Raw genomic sequence first — 26326 nt, forward strand, 5'->3', positions numbered from 1 at the left:
ATATTTAGACCACATAAGCATTCACAAAACATTTATAGTACATAATAATATCATTTCTACAATCAATACACTATTTTGTATATAAAGACGTTTCACTCATAGACTAAAACATTTATTTCATTTGTGATATGAACTTTTTCAATACATATTTCAATTCAGAATGTACATAATATTTGCAGCAGAAATAACATAATAAATATTATATCCTCAAATCCAAGACCATGAGAATTATTATTCAGATCAACAAAGCAGAGGAAGAAGAAAAATAAATCATTATTTTTATAAAAGAGTAGATCTTCTATATCACATATAAACATTAATTATAATATTTATGTAGTTAGTATTCCAAACATTATAATATATTCCACTGATATACATTACAAATTAGTATGTAGTAAGTAAAACGGATTCAGATCACAAATATTTTAATGATTATTTATAGAAGTACTTCCTGATCAACTAAACAGCACCATGGCATATTTCAAAATTAAAACTATCTACAGACCTGGTCGCCGCAAATCAAAATACATTCATACTTCTCTGGCTTATCATTTGGTTTTGCAAATTGATTTTTATCAAGTTACCTTTGGATAGCAGACGTTAGAAGGAAGGAAAATGGTAATGATCTTTTTTATCCTTTTCAAGTTTTCCGAAATTTTAAGTTATCGTCACATTGATTTATTTGCAGTAAAATTTTGGCAAATATAATATGCATAGTGCCAGAATTAAATCCATTCAAAAACTCTCAATTATTTTCTCTGTACAATTTTTTAAATGTTAATAGAACATTATTAACATTTTTTCAGCTGTAAAAAAATAAGATAACTTGAGACAATATTTTTCCAAAAACTGCTGTGTATTTAAGTTCTATTGTATTTAAAGTGACGAAATGCAATACATATACGTATTATGTAGTAGTTAGTAGAGGATTATAATTTATTGTTAATTGGAAACTTGGAGAAACAGTAAATGATTTTTTAAATAAATTATATAGGGTTTTCCAATAAGAGGTGTTATTTTGAATAGCCCGCTATTTCGGTAGATGTTACTTTGAAGCTGTCATTTTTTGACATTTGAAAAGTAGAAACTACGCCATAATAAAAATGGAACGATACACTCTTCAACAACGCATTGAAATTATTAAAATTCACTTGAGTAATCAAATGCAAATCATCTTGAGTGATGAGGCCCATTTCCACCTCGGTGGCTCCGTCAACAAGCAAAATTGTCGCATCTGGGGCTCGGAAAACCCAAGAGTTATTGTTGAAAAGCCTCTCTATCCTCAACGTGTGACTGTTTGGTACGGTTTATGGTCCGGCAGAGTCATTGGACCTTACTTTTTCGAAAAGGAGGCTGGAGCAAGTTATGGTGAATGGATTGCGCTATCGAGAGATGATTAATAACTTTTTATGGCCGGAATTGGATGGTATTGGTCTGGACGTTTACTTTCAACAAGACGGCGCTACGTGTCACACAAGCAACGAAACCATTGATCTTTTAAGATTGAATATCAAAATAACATCTCTTATTGGAAAACCCTTTAGATAGAGAATGGGGTATTTTCACAAACTATGAATACCGTTAAAAATGTGCAGAAGATTTTAAGTCTATTTTACCGATTCTGACATTGTACTGAAAGTGTGTATTTTATTTAAATAATTATTAATTTTTAAAACAATCTATAACCGCACATTTCGAAATGGTTCCAAATGGATACATCATTATGACGTAGAAAATGCTGCTGGCTGGTAAGATGGCTGTCACAGATGTTGGCCGGTGTGATGTAAACAACACCATATTCACAAACAAAAATGAACATGTCGTTTTAAGTTTTGGCCGCAAATCAAAAATGGCTCATTTTAAATCGATATAGAAAGTTTATTTTTTTGAGAAAAAAAAACCCAGTGAAAATACCTTACTGAACACTTTTTATGCAGAAATTTTAAAGAGATACACAAAAGCTTTTATTTTGCAATGCGTGCATAACTAACCTATTAAATGCAATATTACAACATTAAAAAAACAACAATTTCTATAATTGGCTCTCAGGAGCAGGGTCAAGCCAGAAATATTACACAATACATATCAACCATAAATAGGTAAAACATTTCAAGCCACTTATTTTGGAAATTTACTTTTAGGTAGTGTAATATAGAATGGTCTTCAAAATATAACATTATTTTTAGTAATGTTTGCCGATTAGAGTATTTTTAATATTAATAATTAAATACATGGTTACAATTTTTCAATAATGCATCTACTTGAATTTTACTTGTGTTTTCGTGAATGAATGCACATCTAGGAAGTGGAAATTAACCCACTTCCCGACATCCAATCAAGCTGAAACTTGTCAAATAGACTCGTTGTCGATGACAATGCATTCAATCAACTTTTGGTGGCAATCACGCATACACACGTGGACATATAGGCATTTCTCTGAAATTGAACAACATTACAGCAGTTAATATACAAAATAAATGTCAGACCTACCGAATCGCAATTCGACACAGTATTAAGCGCGGTTGACTTCAGTCCCTCGCAAAGAAGATGCAATCCTCACAAACCATTTCTTGGTGTTGATTTTTTAAGTTCACAGCAGTTAAAGGAAGGTTCAATGCCCAGTCAAACCAAAAAAAAAATTGCGATAATTTAAAAAATAAAATTTATTGTTATTATTATTATTATTTAATAATCACTATTGTATTATGGGTACACTAGCAAAAAACATTAACTCTAAAATCGCTCTTATAACAAACATTTAAATTGTGTACCAACATAACATTTTATCAAATTCAATTGCATTTTGTATTGATATAAAAATAAAATATCATGATGTGTGTTCAAATTTCAAAATAACTTTATCTCTCATGTTTTCTTGAATTATAATTACGAATACATGATCGGTTTTTAAATTTATTTCCAAAATGGTAGAAATTTGTGTAAGTTAAAGTTTTTTTCAGTATAAAAATATTAATTTTTGGCTTAAAGTTAAATATATTTTTTAAATTATAAAAAAAATAATTTGACACGACTCATCGTGTTCTGCTTATAGTTTTTAGAGCGTAAATAATTTCATAATATTGCATTATTAAATAAAAAGTAAAATTTCACACTCAACGTTTTTTGCCAGTAAGCCCACAATAAAAATGTTTAAAGATGTTTTTTAAGTTTGTTGTAAATATTTGTTGTTATATTCTCCTGTTAAGTTTTTCACTGTGTGGATTGAAGTGTTTTAACTATTTACAGTAATATTATACATTCATCAGGTAATGGCAATTATGAAATGTCAAACAATCTTACAAACAGCAGCTAAGTTTTGTCAGAAAGTTAATCAACTTATATCAAATACTATATTACAAGAATAAGGGAAACTCTCATTAATGATTTGTCAGTTTAATTTTGAGAAAGGGATTCCAATCAGTATTGCTTCTATACACGCTAGTAAACTTAAATACATTTTGATTGTGAATAAGTTTAATATTTTACAACAATAAATTGTTACAATACAATACCAGACACCATATTATACATTAAACTAATCAATATACATTCATATCACGCAATACACATCCAAGACATGCATACATACACAGGTACATACATACCTATCATATATGCAGTACACGTGCAAAACATGCTTTTTTACACGGTACATTTGTAAACAGGGTGGCATGACTATTTTCCAAGGTTCGTGACATTCTAGAACAAATTATTTTTTTTATAGTTTTGGCTTTTTGTACCCAACATCTTACTTTTAGTTTTTTATGAAAAACCTTTCTTAAGTAAATGTTCAAATGTAAACATTTTTTTCTGTACAATTAAAAATTTGTAAATTACATTCATGACACCCTGGTGCATATATTTACCTACACAGTACCTGTGCACGATTTGTGGCACTTTCGGCAATAACTTCTTCAATAATTTATATTGATTGAAGATTAGGTCGGATTAATAAGTTTTTCCAATTATTTTGAAATTGATAAAAAAAAGTATTTTAATATATTCATAATCAAAACACTGTTTCATGCAAATATACTTATGTGTGTTAACATTTTGGATATAATATAGAGTATAAGAATATTATTACAAATAAAAATTAAATTGAAGGAAGCAGGTCAATAATTTTAGTAAATTCATAATTAGATAGGTATAATAATAAAAAAAATTATACATAATAAAGTATCCAGATGAACTAAAAATAAAAGATTTTATGTATTATCAGATGCTTGCAATTCATTTTTAGTTTCATAAGAAAAATTGCTAATTGAAATCAAGTATTCACAATAAAATCCATCAGACCTAAAATTCACAGATCAAACTTCTGAACACTATATCCATACAGGATTACTACATCCCCCAGGATTTGCATATTTTACTTAACTATTAATATAACTTGAATGATGTTCATGAAAAAAAAATATATCCTTACCGAATTATAAAACAATTAAACATATATTATTGTGATTAAATTTTGGGTTATTATGCCTCTTGCACTACCTCCTTCTTTAGCCAACGTCACTTCTGTCCTGATGATGGACACTGTAATGCTGTCCAAGACAATAGCTAAAGGAGGAAACGCAATACAACAGAATAACCCAAAAAATAATGATCTTTTAAAGATTCTCAAAATCTCAAATCATATCAAATTAAACATAATATTTACATACTTATTTGAATGCAAGATCATCGTTCTTAGAACACGGATGAGTGGAAATAAATTCATTGAATGAATAAGTAACAAAACTAAGAACTGTAAAAACAAACATAATATCTTATATACATATATTTAGATTTTTTCCTTTTTCAATTTCTTACGTCTTTACTTCTCATAGTTAAAACATAAATTTAGGCACTGGCGGCCAGTAAAAACACGCAACATGTATATAGACTTATGCTCTTTTTACACTGTATCGTTTTCACCTCACAGTTGATTGCCGTGCATGTATTGTTTTCATGCTGTAAAAGTTCAAGCTTTATCTTTGATTAAAAACCGTGCTATGTAAAAGAATGCATTTAGTCATATAGGCCATTGAATCAAGTCATGGCACGGCAGTGGTTGAATCCAGTGGCAATTTACAGCAACTACACGGCACCGAGCTGTAACCGTGTAATGTGAAAATTTCTTCTTTAATTCAGTAAAAGATTTTGCAGAATACCGTACAGTATGAAAAGAGTCTTACTATTTTAAGCATTTCGTCCAATAACACTCCCAACACCTTGAATAGTTAATACATACGGCTTACTTTTATGGTGCCCATACAGTGAATAGTATAAAATAAAAGCAAAATTAATTTAATATCAAAACTCAGTTATATTATAGTAACTTTACTGTACTTATTTACGTAAAAAGTGAATCAATAAAGAATGAAAAGGAAAACTGCATTGCATAATGACATGCCTGAATGTATTACTTTGATCTTATCATATTTTTATGTGCTTTACAAATAAGTCATTTTTGTTATCCATGTCATTTTGAAATGTTTTAAAATTATGTTTAAATTAGAAGGTGGCGGCTTAGCTATGTTAGGCATCGATTAAGTCTGACAATTTGATGGTGTCCACAATGACTAAGTAAGGTCTAGTCCTAAGGTTCACATACGCTACGAGATTAGACACTCGCACTAGAAATGTAGACACTTGTTTATGAGTTGTGTATAGATCAGCGACTGCAGTGTCCGTGTTGTAATATCACCACATTTATGTCAGGGAAGTCTACACAACACTCGCATACACATAGTGTTGTAAAGTCAGTTATGGACAGACATTGAGTAGCAATTCGTCAAACACAGATGATTATAATAATATCATATCAATTTTTAAAAATAACTTACCAAGCTGTGTTTGATTGATTTTCGCAGTTGGTATTATGTACAATATCAGACTTTCAAAAAATTCCTACAGGCAAATATAATTGTCGCATGTACATTTGCTACATTCTTTTTCTTTAATTTGTTATTTAATTGCAACCTCAACATATCTATTGTGCTCTGCATTGTTGCAGAAGTTTCAAAGCCAACTTCAAAATTGTCAATCGCTTTCTTTTTTTAAACCCAGTATTTTTTTATTGACAGGGCATATTTTCCAGAGCTCTGGAAGCCCTTCCACACGTTCGTGTGCAACATGATCTAGCTGGTTTAGTTAAAAGTCTTTTGCTTTTCAAAAGTTACACCCCAGTAGACCCTCCCTCGACACACACAGTGGACAATGTGACACTGACATAGGTGTCCTGACACTGTCGTAATGCTAGAGCAGACAGCGGTGAACACACTCAGACACCCAGTGTATACGTATACACTCAGTGTCAAGTGTCTAGTGTAGTAGCGCATGCCAACCTTTATAATAGAAATAGTAAACGTCATATAATATATGCCTTTTTAATTATCATGATCCTATAGAAATTATCAACTAGTTTTTTGTGGGTGGTACAATTAGCACTTATGAAAATTTTCTCATTTGTTTGCTGCACGATGCAATTGTAAACATTAGAAAAAAATAATATTCAAGATCAATTTGATTTTCAGCAGTAAGAGATAAACTTGATATGTGGATAAAATTGGCGTTTGGTGAATTTTTACAATTTCCCAACCAAAAAGTTTTGTTGTGCCAAATTCTAACATTTCAACGAGAAACACTAGAAAATAGCGAAATTTCAATGATAAGTTACACACATGCTACATAATTAGCTTGCTAGTAGTGACAATAATAAGCAAACGTATTCCTTTTATATACTTATATATGGTAATGCATGGTTAAAATGTGAATTATACTGGAAGGAGTTACGTTCGAAGACCCGAAAGGTAGAGATGGGTAGTGTAGAATTTTGGAAAAGTTGGAGAATATAGAAGTAGTTTATCGGCGGTGGCGGCCGAGGTAGGCGCCACAGTTGGGACACGAGTGGTGTACGTCTTTGCACTCGTCGATACAGCACGGGATCAGACAGCACCCCAGAGTACATCTGAAAGACATTTAGTTACATATTACAAAGTTATTTATTAGAATGGTTCGGTCAACAGTAATTTTAGTGACAGGAAGAGGTGTATAATACAAACATAGACAAGTTCATAAACAACACAGATTAATAATCTCCGGCTATACCAACAGATAACCACTCGAGCGATGGGTGTTTGATTTTCAATTTGGCCATTCTATTTAATTAATAGGTATCGTTCCTCAAAATATGAATAGGGAAACATATATGAGCTGCTTACTGCGGTTTGAAGCCAATAACTCCCATTTATCCCATATTTTTAGGTTCTATAAATTTGGCACATTATGGCGAGCGATCACTTAAGACAGTCTTTCAAAATTGTCATAATAAGCCAAAAATCGTTCAAATGGAAAACAGTTGTATTGGATATAATTGTAGTGGTTAGGGCAGAAGTGGCATAACCCACAAAAATGTCTAGTGGAAAAAAGCAAGAGGTTTAAAAATGTGTCTCAACAAACAGAAATTTACTAGATCCATTTTTAATGAATATATCACTGGGATTTTGTTACATATAAGTTACATAATAATGTGTATGAGTATGCTTTTACCAAAGGATTTTCAGTGAACTATTTAAGAAATGATTTTTGAAAATGTTCAATCAAATTTATTAGAATAAGATAAATTTCTCTTACTTTAGGTAAATGTACTTCAGACACACGTAGGCTGGAGTGACAAAATATGGAACTTTTTTTTTTTTTTTGGAATTTTTTATTGTTGCATTATATAACTCAAGTGAACAAAAAACACCATGTATTTACAATTATTTCAGAAAAATAAGCTATTTAATATATTTATAATTACTTTACATCATCCATACAACAAAATTTTAATATTACATAAATGAAATCCTCAGCACGGGAAATTTCAGTGAGGATATCATTATCGCTATTTGTTACAAAAAAGGAAGATAATAAAACACTTATTATTATTTTGGCTAGTTGTGTTATACTTACCTTTATAACGGCCAATAAATGTGTATAGTTTAGGTTGTGATAAAGTGAAAAGATGTAGTTGATAATTTAAGTTTATTGCAAACACGTTACACTATTACACGATTTGAATATCAGAAGGATTTAGTAGGAATCAAGAAATGTCGACCGCCAAGGTAGATCGGAGAAACAGGAATGTTTGGTCGGTAATGAATTGGCAGCGAGCTCTGTTTTTGGGTTGCCATCCGTGAAACAGTGTTTCCGTATTAAAATATTATTTTAGGCTGGCTGACGGTTCTTGACCCCACATTATTATCAACTTTCTTGTAAAAACAAACAAATGGACAAATTTCGTGAAAAAAGGCAAAATTTATTATTTTCACATTCATAAATCGAAAGGTTGCCTGGTAAAGACACATACGCAGAATTTTAAAAGTATTTTAACAAGAATGTGGATGATATAATGTAACTTTTTCTGCTATTACAATACCGACATTTGATTTTTGCATTGTGCTCCACGCTAACGTACATGCCCACAACACATTTCTATTGGTTTAACTCTTTAGTGTATTTAATATACTAAATCTTTTCCATTGTAAAATGGTGAAAAGACTCACCCGAGCAAAGCGATGACAAATCCTGATACGTATGCGATGATCCCGGGTTCGGTTTTGATAAGAGTGTCTATTTCAGCATGGCAGCTCGGGCAGATGGTGTGCGTCGGGTTGGGCCCAACCGGCACTACGGTTGTCATTATAGCGGGACCTGCAAACATCATCATCAGTGTGTCTTAAATATGTGAAATCTCTGGAATTTACACTGTAATATAATATATTCCCTGGCATATTTATTACTTACCCGGAGATTTATTACTAACATACTTATTTACCTTTACGTCAGGGACACGATAAGACACAACGCACTGAGAAGTCAAGTTTTGTTTTGTAGTATGTAACTTGTCTATTTGTGTCGCAACGCGAACACCTCTATACTTGAGTATCCGTAATTGGGTTAAAGGGTTTACTCTATAAATCTTGGGGTTGCCTACGCCTCTAGAGAAATGGTGGTTAGTTACTTGGCGGAAATGGATATTACCTGTGGTGTGAGGAGGTACATACGGACTGGATGGCCCCACGCCACCCACGGCCTGCGCATAGCTCGGGGGAGCTGCTGGGGCGGGCGCCATGAACCCGTAGGTCGGTGGGTTGGAGTTTGACTTACTCATCCTGGAAATATTAAGAAAAAGATTAACACCAACAAAAATAAGTATATAAGATACACAGATAACACCACGTTGTTGGAAGAGTGGACGTTTAGTAAGCATTAAAAAACTGGTCTGTCGGTGCACAACCTGGAGGGTTCTTTAAAATCACGGAAATTGTGAACTATTTTTTGTGACCAAATTAGGTATTTTTTAAATTTTTCTAAAAAGAAAGACAAACGTTCCCAGGCTACGAATAGTGACAATAATTTCAAAATTTCTTACTACCACAACAGTAAACAGAAATGTTGCATGTATTGTGATGAAGGACTTAGCCAGCCGAGGAAATTAACTCACTCAGCGATGCGACCCAGACGCGATGCCAACTCAGCCACTGACCAGTCAAATATAGTATCTACACAAACAGAATCAAAGCAAAATAAAATTGGTCTGCCGACTGTCAACCTGGTACTTTTCCGGTCAGACAGATTTAACTGTTTGATTGCCAATCGTCGACTTTTGTCGATTCGTGTTTTAACGAAGATTGCCGATCGTCGATTTCCGTTGATTGCGTCAGTCGTGTTCTATTCGCGCGTACGTCGGGTGTGGTGCTGCAGCGTTGGTAAATATTATCTTAATAGTTGTAAGATCGTAGTAAACTGTTTAAATTTCAGATTCATTTATTATTTTTTTTATTTTAGTTAATTGAAAAAATATAACGTCGAGGGCGTCCTCTGAAATGTCTGACAGCGGGAGCGACGATTTCCACTCCTCTAATTCAAGTTCGAGTAAGAGTAGCTCTGATGAGAGTGATGTCATACCTGTGTTTCCCAACCGCAGGATGCGAATTTCCAGTAATTCTTCGGATCGTGACCAAGAAATGGAGAGTAACACCGGAAATTACTCATTTTCAAATGTACCTCCCGGAACCAATTTTTCTACCGAAAATTCTCATTTTTTCGAAACGCCTGGACTTCGGGATCCTCCTCCGCATGATTCTAAACCAATATTCTTTAATAAAACACCAAAAAAATCATCGAAATCCTAAAAATTCAAAGAATTTATGGGGTTTTAAAAAAATATATAGTTTCATAAAAAATAATGTTTTTTTGGTGGCATTTTACAAGCAACTGTATGAATTTTTTGGCACTCAAACGGTTAATGTGCCTATTATAGCACTATTTTTTTGAACAATCACCTCAAGGGCTCTGTGGACACTCCATGACTGTACAAAACTCTCCTAATTGCGCAGTGGCAGACCAGTTTTTTTTAAACTTACCAAACAATAACAGCCTAACTTAAACATGATGAATTATTGATAAACAACATAAAATAGTTCATGGAAAGAAATATATAGAAATATGGATATATTTATACATGTTGTTTATGCAGCCAAAGGATGTTGTTTATCTGTTGCATAAACTTGGAATCTCTCATTGAATTTCTGAATAATCCAAGGTATTTTAAATGTGCTATATATTTATGTTTTTGAAGATGTCGTAAAAGAAAATACCATTTTTAGAAACTAGATAAAATTACGTTTTATTTTTGTATTTTAAATATACTTTAATAGATATATGAATTGGAATATTTTAATTTCATCATGAAAAAAATTGAAAAAAAAAACAGATATATTTTTAATCCAAACATGAAAAATTGTATAAAATATGTACATAAAAATATCACTTGTGAAATATCACAAAAATATAATTGTGGAAAAATTTTGCTGAAACAATCAATTAAAAAATGATATATCAAAAATAACTTTTTGAAGACGAGAACCACATGTGTCAGTCTGCCAAATGCGGCGTTACCAGTTATTTCGGGGCCAGTTAAAGAAATTTTTTTATTAGTAGTAATTCAAAACAGAAATTGTGTAGTCTTTTTCAATGTGGAATTAAAACACCGTTTAATGGTTGGGAAGTGTTTTTTGTTATTATTAAGGCTGTAAGTCTCTAATGTGTAGATTTTAGTGGTATGGATTATGTTCCTGTGTTGATGTTGCTTTTTGACCTGGGTGTTATAATGTTAACTAACAGAAACATTGATGAATATGCTGCAAGTAGGGAGTTTATCAGATCGAATTTCACTGTCTTTGTTTTCATAAAACATTACTGTTGCAACAATAATGCCAATGTGCTAATTCAAAGCACTAACAATACGTTCACCACACACTTTTACTGCCTGAAAGTGACACTCAAAATGTCATGATTGCCAAAGTAAAATGAACTGTAACTTGTTGAAGTAAAAAGGAATCATTTATGACTTCAATAACCAAAACATAATATTTACCTGCTTTAGTTTTTCAATGGCTTAATAAACTGCAAAAGATAATCACTTCCGATCTGAAATAAAACAATTTCTTATTAAATGACTGAAGCCAGATCATCGCTAAGAAACGAAGTTATGTGTTATTGAAAATCGCAGTGTTTTATCATAATAATAATAATACCACCACCGTTATAAAACACTTGTAGCATACAATACAAATTTGCAAAAATATTGAACATTCGCAAAAAGATAAAGCTAAGCTAAGTAAGCTCGTGGAGTTTCAATTCAATTAATTATTTTAAATCTTCACAAAATTGTTCATTTTAGTGCATTTTAAAATACATTTGTAAAGAATAAATATGGACAGTGGGTATATCAACTATACTAGTACATAGTAACAGAGCTTGCCTTTTAAAGGTAACTTCATTGATGCTAAATATGTCGATATCCGAATTGATTCTGTTCAACAACAAGATTGCTCTCACTACCGGCATGACCATTGGCAAGTTAATCCTGCAGGCTGGGAGATGGAAAACTCTATACTGTGGGTGACAATGATAACCATTGGGAAAATAGAAATGAATGCTCTCCATAAAAGCCGAGTTTTCAAACCATCCTCAAATCAGTCTGAAGAAAAGTGTAGCAATGTGTACATCCCTTCTGACCCATAGAAGATTAATTCTGAGCATACCCAAAAGAAAGTCGGTAGGATAGAGCCACGGGTAGAATCACTACTCCTTCAAGTAGAGAAATCTGAGAAATTTCTTCTGAACTCTCTCCAACATGAGGGAATACTTTACTTGGTTTTGACTCCAAATTACCAACCCACTTTCAAGTCTACTCCTTACTAAGGAAATGAATAAAACTATGAGAAACCGGTATCTGAAATTGCTTGCAGTATGCAGAACAAAGCCCAGCATTCTGAATGAAGTGCTACAAGCCATTTCAAGCCATATCAGCTCAATATGAGCATGAAATATCAGCCTGTTCAAACACTCATCTCATTTTGTTCTTAAAAGCTGATCACAATTTGCCTGAAATTGATATCAGCTGAAAACGAAAATTGAAACAGACTGAGGACTGTTCAAATATCAAAGTTCAAAATGGTGTTGATTGTCAATTCGGTGGTCATAAAATATGATGATAGTGAAACAACCCAAGTAAGATTGGAGCTTAACCTCTAGGGGCAAGATCCTTGCATTTGAAATGTTGAAGAAGAGTGCCTACACATAGTATGAAGCACAGCAACTGCAGTGTCGACCTTCTATGATATTAACTCTATTCAAATGTATGCCTTATTCGAGAGATGATAGCCACCATTCAAAGCTCTGGTAAAACTGTAACTCTGATTTGGATTCCTGGACATGTTGGTATCATGGGTAATGATATTGCGGATGCCTTAGCAAAACAAGGAGCGTCCAACCCTGTTGTTACCCTCGTAAACCACATTCCCCTATCTGACATTTTTTCCATCATCAAAGATAGATCCCGCAATGTTTGGTCGGAGTATTGGCACATTGCTAGTCAATCCAAGGGAGCCTGCTATGCCTCAATACAAAGGACTATTCCATCAAAACCGTGGTTTCAGCAATTCCCTCATTTTTCCAAAAAAGAAATTTCTTCACTCATTCGAATGAGGATCGGACATTGTTCCGTTCCTTCCCATCTTTTTAAAATTCACGTCGTTGACTCCCCAGATTGTACATTCTGTGGTCTAGAAGTGGGAACTTTAGATCACATATTTTTTGGTTGTCCCTCTCTAAACAAATATCCTCTCTTCTATCAAGCCTTATCTAAAATTGCCTCCCCTCCATTCAACATCTCATCTCTTCTAAGTCTGAACTCGGCTCCAATTTTCATTATAATTTTGAAATTTGCCAATTTAAATAAAATTAATATTTAAATTCACCTTTCATTTCTCAATAATTTTAAATGATGGCCAAGAACACCCTTGAAGCCAGAAAAAATGGAAAAAAAAAACTCTAATCAAAGTAAAATGTCACTTTATCAAGTATGGTATTGTCTACACGTTGGTTTTAATAAATATATATTTTATTTTTTGAAGTTGCTTGTCTTAAGGGATTTTTAAAGGTTTTTGGAAAAAGAAGCGACTATAATAGTGTCAAAAAAGAGGAGATGGAGAACGCAAAAGAATTATAACAGTAAATATGGCGAATTCTCCATGACTGAAAAACCGAAACATGAAACAGCAAAAATAATTATTGAAAGATATCATGTACTTTGTAGTGTATTTTACTAGCGAGAAAATAGCCATTAAACCTGAGTAAGATATTTCAATCTGTGAATTACAAGCGCATATGAATCCGGCTTAAGTGGTGAATAATGGAGTTAAGTGCATTCCACTAAGAGTCTTTTGAGTTCAATAATTTGAGCTTACTAAAGACTCCTAATAATAGGTCAGGGGATAAACGTGGAATGTCGCTCAGAGATAGTTGGTCGGAAATGCGATTTTTTTAAATAAAACCTTTTCATTAAAATCATATACTGTTATGAGACTGGCATTTTTGAGTGTTATCAATGAGAATGCATGTTTTCCCTAGATGTTCCTCTTCTTTCCCTAACAAACATGTAAAGCGAAGGACGGTTTTTCGGTAGCAAAGATAATTCTCCCCTAACTTAGGTGTACATATTGGCATAAGTTATGTTAGGCCATATTGGAAGCAGCAAGATTGTGTCTTTGGATGAGGTAGAGGCCAAATTATAGCTTAACAACGCTAAGTTGATTAGTAATGACCACCTTTATTACTGTAATACGACTCGGTTCAGTCAGTTCAATTTCTTCATTTCAGACGAAAAAGCGCGTTTTTTCCTTATTTTATTGAAATAAAAGGAAAAAATGGTTGGTTAGGTTACAAGGCCATGTAATTCAATCAGTACACCATATGATGTAACACAAGCAAACTGTTATATTAAATTATAAACAAAGATAACACCGAAATGGTTAAGGTCAGTAAATAACTCCTAATCATGTCAATTGCATGTACATACCTCATATACATCAAAATTCTCTTTGATAAACTTTGAAATTTATAAGGAAAATTAATGAATAAATGTATTATTTTAGTGATAGCTAAAATATTTATGTTCTTGAAATTATAATTTAGAAGAAGTGACAATCATACCTATGTGAATTATGCAAACAAATATTTTTGCTAAACTTTATTTAGACATTCACGGTACATTTTACTACAAGTTATAAGGTACTAAATATTAAAATTCGTCTGGGATTGAAATTATTCTTCATAACCCTTATGAAGAATAATTGAGTAGTTATTATTATTAATAATTGGTGTAGTTATGAGTAATAATAAATATTTTTAAGTATTAGAAAGTGTGTGGAGATGAAGAAAAAAATATTTAAATCATTAAGTACTAAAAACTCTATGAAACTTGTTCGCCATATTAAAAATCATTTCTCTGAATATAACTAGTTATTCTGGGCAAACTACTTATTTTTATAAATATATAAATACACTATCCGGTTTTTTTTTTTAAGACTACAATTTACAAAAACATCATTTCGCGGAAAAACAAGTAAGTTATTACGAAAATAGAATCAGCTGGCGCATGGCAAAAATTTAACATCAGCGATCAAAAACCCAATGAAAAGATTTACATTTGTGTAATAGCTCGCCTTATTTTTTTAACACAAATACTAAAAAATTTAATTATAACCAGATTTTGAAGTTGGTATTTGACCAATGGGGCCTCCTAAGCATAATGGCATACTCAAGGGTTCTATTCCGACCCAGAGGTAAAACATATTGACATAATACGTGTATAGTATTCCCAGGAAGAGCACGTATCCACGTCATCATGGAGCATTCAAAAGGAATGTACGTCGTAACTTGCTTCTATAATATTGATGAGTGACAGTGACCATTCTTCTAAATATAATTGACGGGACCTTTATAATATAAAATATTTATATTAATAAGTATCTAAATCGATTATTCAGACACATAAAATTTAATTGGTATTCATATGTCAATATATGTGAATTCGAAGAAAAAAAAGCGAGAAACGTATTTTCGCGAAATGGACGAAAGTTTGTTGGAAAATGTCTCATCCATTTTAGCAAAAGTGACAGATGCATGGACATCCATTACAACGGAGGGATACATCACTGTCACGGCTCACTTCGTATCAGACGAATGGGTTTTGCATTCTTGTCTTCTTGAATGTTTCAAGCAAGAGGAATGGCATACAGCCTTAAATCTGAAAGTTTAATAAGAGTAGCGGGGAAGTGGAATATATCCAGAAAATTTATGCAGTAGTGACGGACAAAACAGCTAATATAACATCAATGGTAATTTGCCGTATTTTGCGCACTCCATGAATTTGGTGATGCAGTGGATTAAAAACCATTAAGGAAATTCAATCCAAAATAAAAACCATCGTTGAGCACTTCCACAGAAGCACGGGCCGACAAACTGAGGACAACACATGACCAAATCAACAAAGATACGTCACCTTTGAAATTAAAGAACAATGTCATCATTCATCCGTCGGAACCGAAAGTAGTCTGATGTAATCAAAGTAACCAAAGTACCAAAGCATTCAGTAACGATTTGTGTTCTAGTGGTAGGTACCCTCTACCCGATAGCGCAGTAACGAAAGTAATTAAAGTAATCAAAGTGTCAAGTAACAATTATTTTATGCGAAAGTAATGATTCATAATGGGTAGTACAAGTAATACTACTAGTGGCTCGTACTCTCAAAAATGAGTGGTACATTAAAAATATTGCTATTGATACTAGATACTAGCAATTTTAAAACTTATACCGTTCTGCTGGAATTATCGGCGAATTATGAACTAAAGTGGCGCCATCTCGCCGAAGAGTTCCGAGGCATTGGTGAGCGTCGTTCATGTTTCGGAGAAATTTCAATATTATGGTCAACATCTATGCTCTGCATATATAGATAATTGATGTTCCAAGGCGACATTTCTCGATGAGCGAGGAATCCGATAACACCACCTGACTTATGGCTCCTGACACAAAGAATGAATATTCAAGCCGTTTTAATGCCTTTTAAACTTAATGCTTTTACAGTATTACATTTATTACCGTTATGTGTTTTGTTGGCTTTATTATCGGTTGATAATTGTTATTTTTAGATTGATGAAATTTTGCTACTATGCTCCTTGGCGCTAGCCACTACTGATTTCAAATATAATATGTTACCATCTCATGTCCAATAATTAATTTATGTATAAGATTTCGTAACAAGAATGCACGAAAAATAAAAATAGTCTCTTTTGCCTTAAATATGTGAGGAATCGTGTAGGTAGGTAGGAAAGAACCGTTTAAAGGATTATGACACAATTTTAGTAGTCTCTATGTGTGTGTGTGTGTGTGTGTGGGATATAACCATGAATAAGTAATGTGCTGTGACATAACAGTTATTAGGAAAAGATGATGCCAGGAGTCAAGATTCCATGAAATAAAACTATTTTAAACTGCCTTCATTTTTTTAACCTGCAATATTTTGAATACTGAGAAACAGGCAACTTTATCAAAAAATATGTAAAATATGCAAAGAGAATGGATATATGCATTTAGATATACATATACAGGATATATCAACATTCACGAAATATTTTAACCTGCGATTTCTGATAATATTTTTAGTAAAAAATGTATATGTCATTTTGCTGTCCAATGATATATTTTTTCAATTAAAAAATATATATATTTTCCATAACATGTTGCCACTTGGTACTCCATATCGTTTTAGTGTAGACAAGACAAAGTGTGTACTATATGATCTGTTGTAACATCCGTGGCAGTGTGAACAGTCGCAACCTATGATAGAATTAAATAATAATAAAAAAATCATCAGACAGCAAAATGACATCTAAATTTCTACTCCAAATATGCTCAGGAATCACTGGTCAAAATCTTTCAGGTAGATGCTGATACACCTTGTATATATAATTTACATGTTTAACCTTTACAATGCTGACCTTTTCAACGCGGCACGCTTTGACACAATGTATGTGTATTAGTGAAAATTCATGGATTACATAATAACAATTCGTTAACGCGCCCTTCAGGTGATTTTTCACAAAAACGGAACTATATAAATCATCTAAATATTGTTTTTAATCCGCAACATTCCCGTTCAAATATAGCGACCGATGGATCACATCTTCGACAGCTGCGTACATAAATTAACAGCAAAATTTTATAATCTTATGAACTTTGAAAGTTGTAATAATTACTGAGAACTCGGTAATTATTAGACGTCTAAATTCTACGAAATTTCATACTGGATGCGAGGTGATTTTGTTTAACGCTATAAAAACTATGAGGTTCTGATAGCAATTGATCATTGACTTAACAATTATCAACACATTGACAACTGAGTAATACAGACATTGCACAAATTATTAAGGGGTGTAAATAGAATGTATAACCTGGAAGTGAATGGAATCAGGGTCACCCGAGGATGGCACGATCAAGTGAAACAAATACTGGTAAATTGAGATTAAGAAAGGGATACTTAGATTGTTTGGACATAAAGAGCGGATGAACGAAGAAAGGAGTGAAATGGGATTATATGACATGGAAGTGAATGGTGGAAGAAGTCGAGGACGCACAAGGAAAACATGGCACGATCAAGTGAATCGAATACCTTAAAAACTAACATCTTTTATAATTCTTAAAAATGTTATTATTTACCCCGAGCAACGCCGGATTCACTTCAGATAGTATCAAACAAACATAAAAACTCTCCTTCAAGATTAAAAATAGATCGGATATCTAAACTGGCCTAGGCAAACATCACAACTCAGGAGAAAATTAAAGAAAAATTAAAAACGCAAATAATTGGGAAACAAATAAATTCGGTGGACTCGCACACATCAAAAGATTAACTGTCTAATAAAAGGGGTAAACAGATATAGGTCAAGGTGGAAATTAAATGGAAACACGAAGGATTCAAGTAACTGCTACGGAATCGCTTGGCTATTAATACAATATAAACCGTTCATATTAATTATGTCATTTCAGTTGTTTTCGATGCTAAAACGCTAAACATGTTGTAAAATATAATAATACATAAAAACATGACAAACTGAAAGCACTTGCTGATAAAACAAACTAAAAAAAGTCCATCTGACATAATATAACGCGCTGACAGAATGCTATCGTACTTTTTTGACATTGACAATAAAAGCATAAACTATGTATCTAGTAAATAATGAATCGCTCTTACTTTTTACTCAAAAGTGTCGGGAAAATAATAAAATTACTCAAAACAATACTTTTCACAACACACAAATTGTGCACTTCTTTCCACCTACTCGTTTTATATTTATATATTTCTGGAAATGACATCACATCTCATATCACATCACGACAGTGATGCCATATCCAAAAAATAAAATAATAAAAGATGTTTCAGGGGTAAAAAACAATGTTTTTAACGATGAAAAAACATGTTCTTCGTAAGTTTTTTATTGCGAATTTAAGTATGAAAAAATGATAGTTATGTAAATTGTCTATAATTATAATTATAATTTTTCTTTGAACAATAGGAAAAATAAACCATACCAATAAAAATGTAATATTAAAAGAATTTGTTTTGTTTTTTTACTGTTTTCAAGTTTAATTTGTAGAACTCCGTTTTAAATTAAATACCTAATTATATTAAAATGTTAATAGTTTCAGTTTTCAGATCCACGAAGTGAGGAAGAAGAAATTCTCCTGGAATTCCAGTATATTTTTTAACATTTTACAGCTAGTGAAGGTATCTAATTAAATTTTTATTAATTTAATTGTTAAATCAATGTTTTCATATAATCTTGTATGTTGGGGTTCTTGTCACAAGACAAGATAATGCATAAGAAAAGTTTTTTGTATTTTTCACACTTATTACATGGTGAAAGTAAAATTATGTCAACAAGGCAGGCTCTTTGTAATATTTTTTTTACCAAAAGATCTAAACAAGTGCGCAACACTAGGTTGGGTCCTTCTTTAATGTATCAGCTGGTGAATACCAGAACATCCTTCGGACAGTGGAGTTTTTCTTATAAAACTCCGTTGCTTTTTAATATTCTCGGTGAAAATATAAAAATTATAGGTTCATTGAATCTATTCAAGAAAATGGTAAAAAATTCCATACTGGCTGAGAATGGTCTGCCATGAATCACCTTTAGAGCCTCATATTCGATCTGATGTATCTGTGTATGTGTTATGTGATTTACTTATTTTATTGAATATAATTGTAAAGCTGCTCATCTCGACACAGGAATTCCCTGGTGAGATGAGCAGCAGAGAAAAAAAAGATGAATGTGTTCGTATTATTTATTAACAAATTAATAATTAGATAAAGAGGCCATTGCCTCTGCCACAAGTAGACTTCGGAGCGGTGGTACCCGTTTTGAAGTTCAAGAAATACATTCTTAAATTCGTGATTTCTCCCCCACAACCTATGCTAAAAAATCGTATCTTACTTAAAAGTACATAGTTATCGTCACCGGTAAAAGCCATGTTTTTTTCAAAAGTTCGGCATATTTTTTCAAAAAACCATGGCGGCGTAAAATGACCCAAAAAAACAAAGTAACAAGGTAAACATCGTGCATCTGGCAACACTGACACCATATCAAGAACCTAAAAGGCACTGGACAGAACATTAGTGCGATTTTGTATGAATGGCATTGAAGCCAAATCTAGGGTAAGGGAAATTGCCTGGCAGCTATCTTGTATGACTTCTTTTGAACTGATTTGTATGCTAAGTAGGGCATAATGAACATTTATTATTTTATTTTTGTGTTGTTAATGCAGTTATACCGGCTAATGATTTTTGGAGTGTTTGAAGACATAAGGAATGGGATATGTCATTAAAAAAAATAATTATATTTTGTCATTTCCGTAAATCTTCCCTCTCACCCCGCGGCTTCTAATTGTTGTGGAATTGCTCCGTCCTAGGTCCATGATATCACCCATGAATCACACCACCAGAGTTGCCAATGCATGTGTTCTAAAATACCCACAATGAAACACAATTTATCGAAAGTAGCATTTAATTTTTAATTATTCAGTCTTTTAGTAATTATCGGAATTCTTCTTTCGTTAAGGCTTTAAAATATCAACCCATAAAAATAAGTTCTTTACTATGATACATCTACCGGTTGTGTGTTCAATTCCTCTACTGGCTAAGTCCTCCATCACAACACAAGCAACATTTTTACGCTTACTGTGGTGGTAGTAGAATATTTTCATATATTGTCAGGTTATTCATAAACCGATAATGTTTGTCTTTCTTTAAAAAAAAAATAAAACATCTATTGAGTACCACCAAATATTGATAGAATGAATTGCCATCGACAACAAGTTTCAACTCGATCGGGTGTCGGGAGGGGGGTAATTTCCACTTCCAAGATTCCAATTCATGCATTAATTCAATCTATAAAACGAAATCGAAATTCAGACAGATGTATTTAAAAAAATTTACCCGTATAAACAATGTTTTTTTAACTTTGTTTTTCAAGTCGTTTTGTAAGAAATGTACTGACAGTTAAAGAGTCGTATTTTCGGACTTCTTTGGACCATTGTTCTATGGGTTTAGTTTAGTAGGGGGGTATAACTCCGAGAAAAAAGTGGGTCAGAAAAAAAGACACGGTAATCTCTATGGGTGACTTGTGACGTATATTTTCCACAAACCAATACGAACTTCATGCATGTTTATAGGCCGCTGTCACGAACTTCATGCATGTTTATAGGCCGCTGTCATTGGCCGATTTTAGGCTAGCCAATGGGTTGGCTCCGAATGAGAATTATATTGTCTATGGTTACGCCTTTTTTATAGTTTCTATCAGGGGCATTTAACTAAGCTTTGGCCTTGAAACTCATTTGAAACCGCCACGCCCACCTCAAAATTCTTATAGAAAACGAATAATATGGCTAAAAGCTCAGATCTCATTGGTGAGAACAGAAGGATTGGTTTGATCTCTCGCTCTCTACCATAATGACTCGTGTAACAGAAAGAGATGACGGAATTTTGCCGTTTGACAGTTTGTAAATCATTCAAACAAAATGAGAGTGGTTTATTTATACACGCGGGTTGTCATTTGCTGCCGAAATACTATCATTTCGCGTCTAAAATATTGCTTGTTTAAGTTCTTCGTGATAAAAATACAAAGAAAGTATAGTGTTAGCGAGTTACAAACATATAGTCAACCTTACTACGTAAGTTCAAGTTTAAAGTGAATTAACAGTTTTAGGTTATTCGTTCGGTCTTTTGAACAATGCTTCATACTTGACATATGTCTTCCTCCACAACGTATAAATGTTATTTATTATATCGATAAACTTATTCATGTTATTGATTAGTGTTATCCTGTATTATCATATTGTTTTGGTGAAATTAAAGATTTTTAAACATATGTAACCATGAGTTCATGAGGCTGAAAAATGTCGGAATTTTTCGTCGTACTGTCGGACAATCATGTTTTGGAAATTTTCTTCAGCGTTTTTGCAAATTTCTTGTCATTTTGGGTTTCTTCTTCTCAGATTAACAAGTTTCATCTTAAGGAAATGCACTGTAAAAGTTTATTTTCTTAGTCAGATGAACCTTGCCCTTGGAAAACATTTCGACATTTTTCTGCTTCAAGGACATTTTTATTTTTATAATAGTTTTTTTGGGCTAGTGAATGAATAGAGTAGGCTGAGAGCAATTATGTTGTCTATGTTCGAATCTTTTTTTAAATGGCCTTGAGTTTCCTCTACCTTGTCTACTGCTCTGCTCCGCACGGTAGGTACTGCTTGTATATCTGTGGTTAAGTACTGTATAATTCTGTTGGATACAAAAAGCCGGAAGATATCGATCTAGAGAGTGGTATATTTATGGTTTCTATCCTAGTCGATGGTGAGTATCTGTAGTAGTGACGTATATTTTTCAGTTACAGACTTTTATCTATGGCAAACATTAGGACCCATGGGCTCAGTACTAAAAACCCGAAGATATTGATCTAGTGAGTGGTTCATTTATGGTTTAGTATGAAGTTTGCAAGCGGCCAGAGTTCATGCGAATGAATTAAACTGAAACCATTTATTTAACGTTAACACATTACCATATTTTTAAAATACGTTTGTTGGTGATATAACATTAAGGTGAGATATTTTTAACATATTTACGTTTATAACCTAGTTTAAATAATGTTTAACCAAAAGTTTTTCGTAACGCTTTGTGTAATACGGCTTGCTTTTTAGTTATAATTAGTTAAGAGACTGGGACACGGTCAAGCGGCTTGATCGCAAGCACGTAGTTTTTTTGTCTATTGTTGTCTATTGTTGTCTATTATTGTCTATGCTTAGCGGCTTGACAGCCCGCATCAAGCCTCTCCGTCAAGCATGGCCACGCCTTCCTGTGATTTCGTGGTGGTCTATGTATATGTACTTCTATGCCTTCCTGTCATTTCGTGACTCGCGGCAAAATGGAATCTGTCAAAGACAAAGCGTTCTTGGCTCTTACGTTAGCTTTATGTTTGAATAAAATAATAAAAAGAAACGAATTTGGTGTCAAGAATGGTACAAGTTAAGGTACCGCTTTACCCATGAGCATTTGCAAAGTGTATTACAGGCTACAGCTATTTTTTGTATGAATATCTTGTGCGGTATTCATACAAAAAATATGTTTTCTCCATTGAAAATTCAGAAAATTATTTATTCTACAGTTTGATTATTAATGACCTTGAAAACCGCTGTCATAATTATTAAAAAATACTAAAATACTTCCAAAATTTTTAAATTAGATGGATTTCTACAAATTGAACACAAAAACAATAACTAAGTACCTATTTTACAACAATTTTATTCAATTTATATCATTGTTTATGATACGTGATATTTATTTGTCTATTGTCGTTTGTCTATTCCCACAAAAATATAAATTCGCATCAAGCCTCGCCGCAAGCACGTAGAATTGCGCAATGCTTGCAAGCCAGCTTCGGTACACGGTCAAAATGCTTGACACATAAATATACCACTCTCTAGATCGATATCTTCGGGCTTTTTGTATACAACAGAATTATACAGTACTTAACCACAGATAAACAAGCAGTACCTACCGTGCGGAAAAGAGCAGTAGACAAGATAGAAAAAACTCAAGGTCATCTAAAAGTAAGATGCAACCATAGACAATATAATTGCTCTCGGCCTACTCCATTCATTCACTAGCCCAAAAAAAATATTTTAAAAATAAAAATGTCCTTGAAGCAGAAAAATGTCGAAATGTTTTCCAAGGGCAAGGTTCATCTGACTAAGAAAATAAACTTTTACAGTGCATTTCCTTGAGATGAAACTTGTAAATCTGAGAAGAAGAAACCCAAAATGACAAGAAATTTGCAAAAACACTGAAGAAAATTTCCAAAACATGATTGTCCGACAGTATGACGAAGAATTCCGACATTTTTCAGCCTCATGAACTCATGGTTACATATGTTTAAAAATCTTTAATTTCACCAAAACAATAAGATAATACAGGATAACACTAATCAATAACATGAATAAGTTTATCGATATAATAAATAACATTTATACGTTGTGGAGGAAGACATAATGTCAAGTATGAAGCATTGTTCAAAAAACCGAACGAATAACCTAAAACTGTTAATTCACTTTAAACTTGAACTTACGTAGGTAGGTTGAATATAATATGTTTGTAACTCGCTAACACTATACTGGCTTATATTGTATTTTTATCACGAACAACTTTAACACGCAATATTTTCGACGGAAATGATAGTATTTCGGCAGAAAATGACAACCCGCGTGTATAAATAAACCACTGTCATTTTGTTTGAATGATTTGAAACTGTCAAACGTCAAAATTCCGTCATCTCTTTCTGTTACACGAGTCATTATGGTAGAGAGCGAGAGATCAAACCAATCCTTCTGTTCTCACCAATGAGATCTGAGCTTTTAGCCATATTATTCGTTTTCTATAAGAATTTTGAGGTGGGCGTGGCGGTTTCAAATGAGTTTCGAGGCCAAAGCTTAGTTAAATGCCCCTGGCTTGACACAAAGTGCCATAGACAATAAACTACGTGCTTGCGATCAAGCCGCTTGACCGTGTCCACGTCCCATAATGGTTTTATGTACTTGTTCTGATCCATAAATTTGTTTCTATGTTATAATATACAGAGCTTAGAATAAATATATAAAAAAATATTGTATGTTTTCGTGTGTTCTTTGTGTCTTTTTACGTGTTAATCGCAAAGTAGACATTCTTGCAAAATTATTTTATTTGTTATGAAAGTATTTATTTACAGACGCCTCATAAGTGCTGTCTTCGTGGATGTTAATACAATTACAGCAGTTCCCTAAATAAATAAAGTGCAGTTATCATTTTAAATGAAAGAAATATCGTTCTTCACATTGATGTCTTATTTAGTCAATGGTTCTTCACCATTGCGAATGAAAAACGATTAAAAAATCCGGATTCTAGGTTGAATTTAGAATACTGGAATAAAGTGGCATGCATAATATGAAAACAAACACAATTTGAATTTATTAAAAAATGCCAGATCAATTATTATGACAAATTTAATGAATAAATTTGCAACCAATATATAATATCGAATTATATGTACTTTCTGAAATAATCTACCTTCACACTTAAATTCACCAACATCTTCCACTGAAGTCTATCGAGGCAGGAATGTTGTTTATGTTTGTTTTTAACTTGTTCCCGCCATGTCTATTGCACGGCTTAAGACATGCTTAAGAAATAAAGATGGCGGTGATGCCAGTAATACAAAGTAAGAAAAGTAACGAAAAGCGGTTCGTTGTATACAATGTACATTGATGTATCCATATATTTGGTCGATGTTTTTGTATCATAAATTTAACATTTATTTTTTGTATTAAAAAACCGGCCAAATGTGACGCACTATTGACAATAAATTGATATTGGTCGCCCTTTTGATTTTAGTGTACTTCATATTATTATTTATTTATTGTAAGAAACATACAGCAATTTTATACAGGATGAGTTACATAAGAGGTTAAATATGAGGTAAGCCAAAATAGTTTCTTATGCTAATGTTGGTTAATATGATATAATACAAAATTGTAATTGGTTATAAGCATTAACTGAAAATGAAATTAACAAAAAAGAAAAAAAAATCATATAAATATATTAGAAGAAGAAGGAATAGGAAAGGGCAAGAGGCAGAGGAAGATGGGATGGGGACAGGAGATGCTCATGTTGTACATTTTCTATAACTGTGCATTAATTTAATTAACATTTGTGGTCGTACGCTTGACTTCGTTTCGGTATTTCATAAGAGTATTATTAAGAATATCGATATTGTTAAATTGCGTGTTATATTGCGCGCATATACGGGGGATTGGAGTTTTTTCTAAGGTTGGTTCTGCACGCGGGCAAATGAAAAAAAATGGTTTTGTCTGGTTGGCCTTGTAGGTATGTGAATTCTTAAATAATTTACGAGTTCAGGAGAGTCCAGGCCGTTATTCAGAATTTTGTATAAAAATATTTGATCAGATATTAATCTATGAATATGGCAACACGTGAACAATAGTGAAATGTGCGGGAGCGGATAAAACGATTTTTTTTGTGGGTGTGGCGGTTTTTATTTAATTTATATAAATTACAGACAAATTGTCGTCAATTTTCAATCTAAATTTGTGCGCTTCAGCAAACTGTTACATTCGATTGCAATATATTATGGAATAGCTTCCATTTACCTCTTTGAATTTAACAAAACCTTCTAAAATGATACTACGATGGATATTAAAACAATCGTTAAAACTTAAAAGACAACCACAAATCATCTCAATAACTCAGATCAACATACCTGAATACACAATACAAAACTGTATAGCTACCTCTCCCTCATATAATAATAATAATTGGATGACTTGTGAAGCGCCGTTTTTGTGCAAA

General features: G+C 32.7%; 1 protein-coding gene across 1 annotated transcript; it reads right to left on the minus strand.

Moving 5' to 3' along the window:
• On the minus strand, window positions 1–18758 carry LOC149412472 (lipopolysaccharide-induced tumor necrosis factor-alpha factor homolog). Its single transcript, XM_089646204.1, has 5 exons — window positions 18632–18758; window positions 11411–11463; window positions 9013–9143; window positions 8535–8682; window positions 1–6955 (listed from the first exon to the last, which is right to left on the minus strand). The coding sequence occupies exons 3-5, from the start codon at window positions 9140–9142 to the stop codon at window positions 6850–6852; spliced, it is 384 nt and encodes a 127-aa protein (XP_089502330.1). The 5' UTR covers window position 9143; window positions 11411–11463; window positions 18632–18758; the 3' UTR covers window positions 1–6849.
• Between the last annotated feature and the right edge of the window lie 7568 nt (window positions 18759–26326).

The sequence above is a fragment of the Hesperophylax consimilis genome, chromosome 23, assembly GCF_061612785.1.
Source record: "Hesperophylax consimilis isolate HC1 chromosome 23, BYU_Hcon_1.0, whole genome shotgun sequence".
Classification (NCBI taxonomy): Eukaryota; Metazoa; Arthropoda; class Insecta; order Trichoptera; family Limnephilidae; genus Hesperophylax; species Hesperophylax consimilis.